The 11,498-nt window shown below is 45.2% G+C and overlaps 1 protein-coding gene across 1 annotated transcript in view; it reads right to left on the bottom strand.

Moving 5' to 3' along the window:
- Positions 1-11,498, bottom strand: part of CTNND2 (catenin delta 2) — an 840,020-nt gene that overhangs the window by 451,883 nt on the left and 376,639 nt on the right. Inside the window, exon 5 of the mRNA XM_045285280.1 lies at positions 8,067-8,239. Within this exon, the coding sequence (XP_045141215.1) occupies positions 8,067-8,239 (173 nt within the window). The remainder of the gene's footprint in view (positions 1-8,066; positions 8,240-11,498) is intronic.

Here is an 11,498-nt window from a genome sequence, read left to right as displayed (position 1 = left end):
CCACTGTCACCCCTGGTCCTAAGAGGTTCATCTGTCCTAGATTCCCTGCGTTTCTGATTCCCATCTGTCCCGCTGTGCATCATCTGGTCTAACCAGGTCTGCAAGGCAATATTGGGGTCCTGGTAGTTGGGGGGAGGAAGCGTTTAAGAACCAGAGGATGGGAGTAGAAAGCCTCTTCTTCCCATGAGCAGCTGGTGATTTTGAACTGCTGACCTTGCTGTTAGCAGCCCAACACAAAATCACTATACCAACAGGACTCCATGCCCCCTTACAAGCATGTTAGTTTAACACTATAAAACTGTACTTATCCATGAAAAAGAAAAGTAAAGCACAGTTACAATTCAAGGACATAAAAAATTCAGATGAATGACTACTGTACTCCCTTCTCCTCGGGGTACTTGGAAATGTGTGCCTACAAGAAAATCTTTGTTAACAATAATGAGAGCCTTAAAAGAAAAACAATGATATACAGTGTTGAGAGGTATTGGGGGAAGACTGGGCCTCAATACCCTCCTTGATGGCACACTATGGGGTCATCCCTATACAAGCTTCCTCTCCAGCTATTTCCATCAGATTTGACCTTGGTAATGCTGCTGGTTGCCTTTGAGCTCACTCTGACTTATCATGACCCCCACGGACGAAGTAGAAGTGTCCCTTGGGTTTTGTATGCTTTAATCTTACAGAAGTAGACAGGTCTCATCTGACAATACGTCTGAAGTATGTAATATGGAGCTTAGTTGTTTCCTAATCCTTTCATCATGTTTTCTCTGTAAAGTTGGGTGGCATGAATGGGGGCAATTCGGAGGACAGAATTTTGGGGACCTGAGAATGTACGTAGCCTTCACTCTGCAGTAATTTGGCCGTGTAAACCGCAACAATGCACTTGCCGATCTTCACTGGCTACAGATCTTAGCTTCAGAGGGTGGGCAGCAGTGCCACTGGCCACAAGCCACTCTTTGTAAGGCCATCCGGGATTTACTGGCATGCGGGTGAAGATGTGCTGAGACCTGCCAGTTTTCCCAGAATGGACAGTGCTGACTCTGGGATGAGGGGAGCATCTGCTCAGGATGCTGGGCAGCCAGGCCAACTGTGCCAAGAATGAGGAGCTACAGGCCTGGGTCCTGGCCTGCCCAGAGATGAAGCCAATGACTTACCATCAGCAGCTGGCTCCCTCCTCTACTGGATTCAATGCTTTTCACTGTGCTGTGGTTGCGACTGGACTGAGAAGCTAGTCTTGTGGCATCTCTCCCTCCACGGAGAATACTAATGGATGGGGACGATGGTCAATGCTGGTAAGAGGGCTCGTAGAATGGAGGGTGGCAAGGGGCTACGCTGAAGGGCAGAGGACAAAGGAAGAGCCACCAGGGTCAGGCCCAGAAAGGTCATCACATGTGAACATGACTGTTAGACCTGGTGACCAAAGAGTTGTGGGTGCTGGTTGAGGGCCCAGCCTTGGGGTCGGAGGGCTTGAGTCCTGCTGAGCAGTGAGAAAGAATCCATGCATGAACAGTGCTCTGTATTCAGGCTGGCTGTCTGGTTTGGGTCTAATGCTACCTGCCCCCACTCTTATGACCCCAGTTCTACCTCACAAATCCGGCTAGACCATGTACACTGGTACAGATAAGAGTGCTGGACACACGGAATCCAGGACAGACAAACCCCTCAGAAACACTATTGGGAGTAGCAATATCATGAGGTGTGGGGCGGGTGGGGGGAAGAAAGGGGAAACCGATTGCAGTGATCAACGTAAAACTCACCCACCCCCCAGGGTGAGAAATAGCAGAAATATCAGTGAAGGGAGACAGTGGATGGTGTAAGATATGCAAATAATAATAATTGATAATTTATCAAGGGTTCATGAGGGTGTGAGTGTTAGGGAGGGAAGGAAAAAATGAGGAGATGATACCAAGAAGTAGAAAGAAAATGTTTTGAAAAGGATGATGGAAACATATGTACAAATGTGCTTGATACAATTGATGTATGGATTGTTATAAGAGAACTGTTAGAACCCCCAATAAAATTATTAAATACATAAATTTTAATAATAAATAAATAATGAAATTATTAAATAAATAAAGCACACACACACACACACACACACACAAACAGAATGCATGAATTAAGAGACCCAGATTAAGTTTTGCTATTAAACCAAAGTCAGGGCATAGCTTAAAAATAATCATATTGATTGAACCCTACCCTGCAACATATATGATGGAATCCTAATCTGCTCCTGTAGATCTAATCCTTTTTGGACATAGAGTTTTGCATGTAATAAAAGCAACCTTGCTGGCATAGAGATTATGCATTGGGCTGCTAACTGCAAGGGCAGCAGTTCGAAACCACCGGCTGCTCCTTGGAGGAAAGATGAGGCTTTCGACTCCCATAAAGAGTAACAGTCTCAGAACCCCACAGGGGCCGTTCTACGCTTTCTGTAAGGTCGCTGTCTGTCAGAATAGACTTGAAGGCTGTGAGTTTGGCTTTGCGGGTATGTTGTGTTGTGCTGTTGTGGTGGTGTGGTGTGGCTGTTGTTAGGGTATGCTATGTTATGATGTGATATGATGTTGAGATGTGTTGTGTGTGGTGTGGTGTTGTGATGTGATGTTGTTAGGGTAAAGACTTCATATCAATGTAGGGTGTGTCCTAAAATGACTCACTTCTGAGTTATTAAAAAAAGTACAGGTTTGACACATATGGGAGTGCATGGGAAGGCAGATGCCATGTGAGGGTGGCCAAGAACCAAGGACCCCAGGGACGTGTAGGGCTGGGAATCAGCAAGTTGGGATTCCACATGGCTGAGGCCCCAATTTGGACTGTCAGCCTCCAGAGCTGTCAGGACATAGATTTCTTTGGTTCAAAGTCACCTCCAGATGGTGTTTGTGTGGCTAACTGGGAGTGTGAGGGCAGGGCTATGATTCCAAGGGATTTCACAGCCACAAGGTCATCACCTTCCATTTTGTGATCTGAGGGGAGTGGCCAGTCAGTTGGGAGAGGCATTTCCTGGGGGTGTGGCCTATTTCCATGATGTCAATGGATGCTTTGCCAAAGAAGCTTGCTCTCTGTCCATCCTGCTTTTTCCTTGCTACTTGACTCTGAGTTCTTGGGCCATGAGAAGTCTCCAGTGTGCCCCTGACCGCCCATGTTGCATTCATCCACCTGCGCGGCCACATGAACTAGCAGGAGCCTTCATCCTGCCGGAATCTTAAACCTAGTGCTTGACACACAAAGGTGGCACTGACCAGCCTCTACAGCAGTGTGAGCCGTGCCCTCAAAACTGTGTGAAGCGCTTTCTTGCAGGAAGGTTTTCTCACTGTGTGAGAAACATTTTCCTGTTTTAGCTCCTCTGGGCATTCCGGATGAAAACAAAGACTAATGCCATCTTTGAACAAATGACGTTTCTAAATGCCCTCCATAGGGGCTCTCATGGCTTAGGGGTTGCGCTTTGACCTGCAAATTACAAGGTCAGCAGTTCAAAGTCATTAACTGCTCCAAGGGAGAAAGAGGGGGATTTCTACTCCCTTAAAGTGTCGCAGTCCTGTTTGAGAACGATGATGACAACAAATGAACACATGTGCTTGACACAGTGGGTGGATGGATGGATTGCGGTAAGGGTTGTACGAGCCCACAATAAAATGATTTAAAAAAAAGAGTGGCAGTCCTAGAATCGCACCTCCTGCTCTCCAGGGTTGCTATGAGGGAGGCCTATCAACCCAAGGGCAGCAGCAGTCAGAAAGGCCCTTAGCAATCTCAGTTATGCGTTGTGGATTGCAATTTTGAGGGGTAAATTCATATATGGTAATGGGCCTACACTAGCACCTGCGCGGCCATAGCCATATACTCTCTCTACTTTGTAACAAGAAGAGACGTCACCTGCAAAATGCAAACAGCTTTGTACAGGTAGTATATGAAGGGTTTCCACGATACAGCGCACTTGAAAAGCATTCACGGATCAAACTTGAACCCGGGATGCAATAAATGTGTCTGCACAAAACTGCTACTGCTCACAGAATTCTGAAAATGTCTTTTTAGACACTGTCATCAGAAGGCAAGTCACTCTTTAAAATAACCTCAGAAACAGTGTGGGATAAAGAATGTAACCTTGCCTAAAGCGAGGTCTGGCCTTTGTCCTAGACTCCTGGAAAGGGATATTCAAGCCCTTGGAATGTCCTTCCTTGTGAAAAGGTCCTTTGTTCCCCGAGGGGCCTGGGCCACAGCAGAGAGTCTAACAATGCAGTCTGTAGTGGGGGCTTTGTGTCACATTGCACCAGCTGAACCTCAGTAGGTCTGGAGGCAGAGGTCGGCCACTTGGCGGTTAGCAATGTCTATGTGATGGGGCCCCAAGGAAGACTGGCCAGCAAGACCTAAGTGAGCTTCCTTGGTAGGCAAGATTCAGGGTGTACTGTAACATATAATATGTTACAGCCTGCATGCAGCCCCCTGCTCCACAGGAAGAGAAAAACTGGAAGCTCCATCTTTTCTCCAGTCTATCAGTGGGAAAAAAAACATATAAGCAGTAGCGGGGGAGGGGAGGGGAGACGTGTTTCATAAAAATGCATCTTAAGGAACATATATAGGAGTGATTTCTTAATAGCGACTTTTTCGTAAATGCTACAAATGCCTGGTCAGAAATATATTACATAGGACATTTATTTTTTTATGAGACTCAGGCAGCAGAGTAACTGTAACCATCCAATATTTGCAGAGAAAGGTAATATTACAGTAAAAGTGATTTCTCCGTGCAGTGAGAAATGTTTCAATTATTGAGGCCAGATCACATAACCTTCCCCTGGAAAGGAGAAGGGAAGGCAAGAAGTTTTAAAGCAAAGCAATGGAGATGAAACCAAGTCCCTTGCTGCCGAGTCGATCCTGGACTCAGAGAGACCCTCAGGATGGCGTAGAAGCACCTCAGAGGCTTTCCAAGGCTGTCCGTGCACGTTCTACATGACAGACATCTCCGCTAGGTTGCATCCTCCATGCTGATCTGTGACTTCTAACTACAGCGCATTCTGTAATTCGAGGAAACTGGAGGGGAATCCAGGAACCCTGGTGGTGTAGTCTCTATGTGCTGGGCTGAGTTTAAAACCACCAGCAGCTTCCAGAGAGAAAGACTGGGCTTTGTAATCCCATAAACAGGTAGAGTCTCATGAACTCACACAGGGGTCTCTGATCCATCATTGCCTTCATGTGGAGCGCTTGGCTTCTGGTCAGAGTGGTATCACACCTGCTGTCTCTACTACGGCTGGCTGTGGGTTCAGTTGCGACCCTCCTCCAAGAAATGACTTGAAATGGTAATAGCTCTTCCTATAAATGCCACCTTGTTTGGAAACAGGGTTTTTCCTTGATTTATTTGTTACCCTGACACAGTCCTGTCAGAGTAGGGTGGGTCCTTCTAAGTGGTGTCTTATCCAGGAGGAGACGAAACTGAACAACCAGACAAGAGGGGAAAGCAGAGCCCACGTGAAGACGCAGCTACTATGCTCAGACTGATATAGTCAGCAAGGTAGGCTGTGTGCATACTGTCAGGGCCGACGACAGTCTGGCTGATGGTCACACAATAAAGGTTTGTCCTGTGGAATACACTGGAAGTTTTTTTTTTTTTTTTAATTGGAATGAGCATCCTAGGCACCTGTGATACTTGGGTGAAATTACATCCAGAAGTGATTTATGAGCCTGATAAGAAATCATTTGCTTTCCTTTAGAAAGACACTCTCTTCTTTGCTTTGGCAAAGAACTGGCTTTGTGTAGCTAGAAGTGGCTCAGGTGACACAGTGATTAGAACCCGCTAGCTGACAAGTCAGCAGTTCGGACCCACCATTTGCTACATGGGAGAAAGACGTGGAAGTGATTCTGTAAGGACTTGATGTTGTGGTTGTAGTTGTTGTTTGTGTTCGGTGTCCTCAAGTTGGTTATAGGACTCACGCCGACCCCAGGTACAGCAGAAGCGTACACTACCTGGTCCGGCACCATCCTCGATTTGTTGTTCGATTTGAGCTCATTGTTGCAGCTGCTGTGTCACATGGCTTTGGAAACCTGCAGGGACAGTTCTACTCGACCCTAGGGGGTCACTCTGAGTCAGAACCAAGTCAGCTTTTGACAGCAGGGGCGTAAGTACATCATTGACCCTATTAGCCAGGCCTGGCACCCATTAGTGATCCTTGCAATGTGCCTGGCTCTTCTGGCACTGTAGGACTACAGGGAAGGGTGAAGCCCTGTTTCTAGGCAGGCTAGAAATAAGAAATGAGATGTGTCATCATTCAAAATATTGAAAGGACTCTCAGGGCTCTAGAGAAGGACACGCATTGTGATTGCAAAGATGAACTGGGACGACAGAGATGCATTATTGGGCTAGAACGTGACTGCTCCAGTTCCATGGCAACCGCAGTTATCTCAGAATAAAAACACCGCTTTGCTTGTCAAGCATTCCTTTGACCTTTGAGGTCACCGGTCTTATGTTATTCCTTAGTTACCGCCCAACTCAGCCCATCTAACCTCACTGCCACTGAGGAGGCCCCTTGGTGGTGTCATGAGTTATGAAATGGGCTACTAACCGCAGGATCGGGGCTTCAAAGCCACCAGCCACTCTGAGGGAGAAGGAGGAGGCTTTCTACTCCCTTAGAGAGCTACAGTCTTAAAAACCCATAGGGGACACTTCTGCCCTGTCCTTTTATTCAGAGGTGACCGGAGGAAGTGGGTTTTTCGAGTTTGAAGGGCCTGGTGGAGTATCGGGTTATGCTGTTAACCTCAAAGTCAGCCGTTCAGCAGTTGGAACTCACTAGACAGAGACAGATGAGGCTTTCTAGTCCTGTCAAGAGTCTAGGAAGCCCACAGGGTGGGAATTGGCCTGATGGCATTGAGTGAGTAGTGTGTCACACCACTTTTACATGACACACACTTCTACCTCAATGTCATTGAGTCGATACAGAATCATTAGTACCCACCCCCCATCACACACACACACACACACACACAGGCTTCCAACAGCTCATTGAAAATTCCACTATCTTCTATTTCCATTTTACCAAGAACTTTTTGAAGTCCTACCTTAAGTACGTGTAAACATACACACACACATTTAGCTCAGCTGCTTAAATAAAAATTGGGCGGTTCACATCTACCTCCATGCCCCTCCAATGGGGAAAACTTGGCGATCTGCTCCCAAAGAGACCACAGCCCAGCATTCTACTCTGCCCCATGGGGTTGCGATGAGTTGAGAATCCACTCGAGGACATCTGTATTTCTATGTCTCTATAGAGCCAGAGCTCGATATCATATCAGTTTACATCTTTCTGGGGAAAAGCATCACTCTCAGATTAGCATCCATCTCTTCAACCAAGAGTCCGTTCTACCTGCAGCTGAGGATCTGATAAGATCTTTTAGTGTCAGGGACACTGGGAGAACAAGCACATGCTGAAAGAAACCATTAGAGACCCATGTGAAAATCAGACGTTCAAAAAGACCGGACCAAACTCCCTGCAATCGAGTCTCTTATAACTCAGAGTTAGCATATAGGACAAGGGCGAACGGCCCCTGTGAGTTTCCAAGACTGTGACTCTTTAGGGCAGGAGAAAGCCCCTCTGCCTCGCTTCGAGGCCACTTCGCATCCACGGAGCCACCAGGCTCCAGACTTCACAAGACACACCGCACTGTTCCGAAAGTGAGTGCAACTCCTCTTTGGGAGCGTTTCGCTTTCTGGATTTACAGAGGGACAGAACCAAAACACAATGAAGGGACCTTCAGAGAGTCTCTTGTCCAGGGGAACTCACCAAAGTCAGACAAGTCATGCTTATATCACTCACAGACACAGACAGATAGCAAGGGGACCCACATTCACATATTATTAACACAGAGAATAAACAACTCACTGTCATCTCTAAGCAAAATGTTTACACTTCAGCTTCCCTGCATCATCACAGTTTACCATTCGCTTCCTTAATTCATAGCATGGAAGGCATCTTGCAGAAATCGCGGGGCACGCCTAACATGCATGGACTGACAGGTCTAGGTTCTCATGCGCATTTCCATTCCACCTGCCCTGTTGGCATTCACAGTGGTCCCCTTGAACATACCTGGCTGAAGCTCTGGGCTGTGGCCCGGCCGTGGGCACTGCGGGCTGGGAGCTGTGCTGGGGCTGTCTCTCCCAGGGCCAAGGTCTGGTTGCTGTGGTAGCTGGCCGGATACTGGAAGGACCCTTCAGGTTTGGAACTGAGCTGAAGTGCACTCTGGGAGAGCAGGCTGGGCCCTGCATTGAAAGTCATTTAGAGCAGTCAGTGACAGTCTCGGTGAAGCAGAAATGACATGTATTATTTATGGAGAGTAGCCTGGAATTATCCCATGCACATGATCCCAGACATCAATGCTTTGAATTCTGAGAGCCAAAATGACCATATAATTCGACTCTGGCTCACCAATGAGATTTTTTCTTTCTTTCTTTTTCGGTAATTTAAAAGTTCTCAAAAGTGTAGATTTTTCAAATGTTCTCATCTTGATCCACAGAGAGAACATCGTTTTTTCTTCAATGAGACAAATTAATTAATCACGCAGACATTATGAGAAACGTATGAAACCATTTGAAAGTCTGCCTTTCAGTACATGGCAAAGTATGATGATAACTTCTCCTTCAATGATAGGAGGCTGAGACACTTGACACCTTCCAATCAGTGACATGTCCTATTGTCTACAAGGTGATGTCATATCCCTGTGCCCGAAGGGGAGACCATGTTTAAAATATGAAGAGGTATTCAGAGACTACAGATTCCACTCTGACGGCAGATAATTTCTTAGGACTGGATATCTTTGGCATTCCAGATACAGGTTTGGCAGGAGGAAAAGGGAAGGCACAGAGCTAGAGTCTGTGCAGCCTAATAGGGCCGGAATGACAGGCATTGCAGAAACAGGAATCAGACCGGGGTCTCATCACTCCATTGCCACTGGCCTGTGAAATTACTGTGTCTGCTTTCACAGATTCTCTTGAGATAGGGTTTTATCCCTTTAATCAATTATTTTTGTAATCAGATATAATGCTCATTTTGGTGATTAAAAGAAGCAATGAGCTCAAAATCCATTCCTATAATGAAGGTTCATATATACATACCCAGTCCACATTAGAGGCAGCATTCTCAACTATCTGAGAAGTAATATAGGTAACCTGCCGGGGCGCTTGGTATTTCTAATCACAATATTGATCTAGGCAAGAAGTACTAATTTAAGAACACATAGTTCTGATGGGCCTGCTGCAATGATTGCCTTCATGAAGAGATCAGTGAAGATATGTGTGCTGTAGCTAAGTGTGGTGAGGTTGGCAGATGGTGCCTTGCTATCAGAAAGAATAATGCCGTGGGTCTTAATGGTTTTTCTTAAAGCAAGCAGCCATCTAAGTAAGGTGTCAACTAAGTTCACACAGAAAAAGTTCACCAGCCTGTATGATCCCAGGATTGAATGTAATAAAATCCAAGACCAGAAGAGGGAATTATATTAGCACTTAAAATTTGAACACCCAATTTGGGGAAGGCTATGGATGACAGTGAAAGCCCAATATCCAGTTGAATAGTTCTCCACAGGGATTAAATCTCCATTGGATTCCCTTGAATCACAGATTTTGTCTTTATGCACAGTGGAATTGAAAATGGAATACTGTAGATACAGACTTAAAAAAATGTTTGTCATTGAGGCGATGCCAACTCATGGCAACCCTATAGACTGGGTAGAACTGCTCATGTGGGTTTCTGCGACTGTAACTCTTCCTTGGATGAGAAAGCTCCACCACCACCCCCATATATATATATACATATATATATATGTGTGTGTGTAGATATATATGTGTGTGTAGATATATATATATATACATACACACACACCATCTTACCTTTTGACTAATTTTTAACTTGTTCTAGTATTTAGTATTATCTGCTTTTGGGGGGATTAAGGTTTATCTGTATTTTATTTTGCTGTTGTTGAGTTTTTGTTTGTTTCCTGTATGATTTTTCTTTTTATGCAATCTAGGATAGTTGATCAATAGAGAAAGTAACTAGATTAATAGATCCTTTGGGCTATAACAGGGAGGTTTGGGGGAATGGGGAGCTAATAACAATGCATATATGAATGAAGAAAATGATTTAAATTGATTGTGATGATTGTATAACCCTTTAAAATAGTGAATTATATTATACACAATATATGTATAAATAAAATGGGCCAAAACAAAGAGGAGAACTATGTAGGTGTGAGTGTTTTCCATTGGGTGCACTTCAACAGGGTTTGGGTTCATAGAGTGAATTATAGGGGGAGGGAAACTTAGTAACACACTTTCCTCATGTTATCATCATTATTATTTTTACTATGTGTATGTGATTGCATTTTAATCTCACACCTAGGTCTTTTTTTATTGGGGCTCTTACAGCTCTTCTGACAATCCATACATTCATTGTGTCAAGCACATTTGTACACCAGTTGCCATCATCCTTTTCAAAACATTTTCTTTCTACTTGAACCCTTGGTATCAGCTTCTCATTTTTTTCCTCCCCCTCCCCCTTCCCTCCCTCATGAACCCTTGATAAATTATAAGTTATTTTTGCATATCTTACACTGTCTGCTGACTCCTTCACCCATGTTTCTGTTGTTCCTCGCCTTGGGTGTGTTTGTGGGGGGTTATCCATCTGTCATTGTGGTCAGCTCCTCCTTTCTCGCCCCACTCCTTCCCTACCCTCATGGTATTGGTACTTAAATTATTGTTCTTGAGGGGTTTATCTGTCCAGGATTCTCTATTTCCGAGCTCTTATCTGTACCAGTGTACATGCTCCAGTCTAACTGATTTGAAGGTAGAACTGGGGTCACAATAATGGGGGGGAGGTAGCATTAAAGAACTAGAGGAAATTTGTGTTTCATCGGTGTTATACTGCGCCCTGACTGGCTTGTCTTAAGAATCATGGAGCCTCATTTTTCTAGCTGGACAACTCTTAGATTTCACTCTGTAGCCTGATGAATATGTGTGTGTGTGTGTGTGTGTGTGTGTGTGTGTGTGCGTGTGCGTGTAATGCCAGCAACATAGTCACCATCCAGCATTTTCTGGACATCCTCGAAGGAAAGTTCAATGCAGTTTCCTTCAAGGATTAAGTCATCTTTATGGGCTTAATACAGTACGAATAGTAGTTGGCCAAATCCCAACCCTATAGATGTGTCTTTTGCCTAAGAGGTTTCAGATTTCAAGATGAACCTCTTCTCCTAAAGCCCCATTGATAGGGAAGAAAGCATACAAAGACTTCATGTAGGAATGGATGCCCGGTGTGATGCCCTGGACCATGTTCTGGGTTTGCCTACTGACTAGGAACCATAACTGGTGCCTTTATATTCCTCATCATTTGCCAACACGAAGCCTCTTCTTTTTCTTCCAAGGAGACAGAGTTCTGCATCTACAAGACTGAAACCTGTCTACAACGTGCCTCTGGGTCCTTCACAGGCACCGTGGGTGCCTTCAGAGTGAGGCAGACATTCTCGAGAAGCCT

This window comes from Echinops telfairi, unplaced genomic scaffold (assembly GCF_000313985.2).
Source record: "Echinops telfairi isolate 266 unplaced genomic scaffold, ASM31398v2 ScPeMD7_7469;HRSCAF=8507_1, whole genome shotgun sequence".
NCBI lineage: Eukaryota > Metazoa > Chordata > Mammalia > Afrosoricida > Tenrecidae > Echinops > Echinops telfairi.
This window is presented reverse-complemented; position numbering and strand designations above follow the sequence as displayed.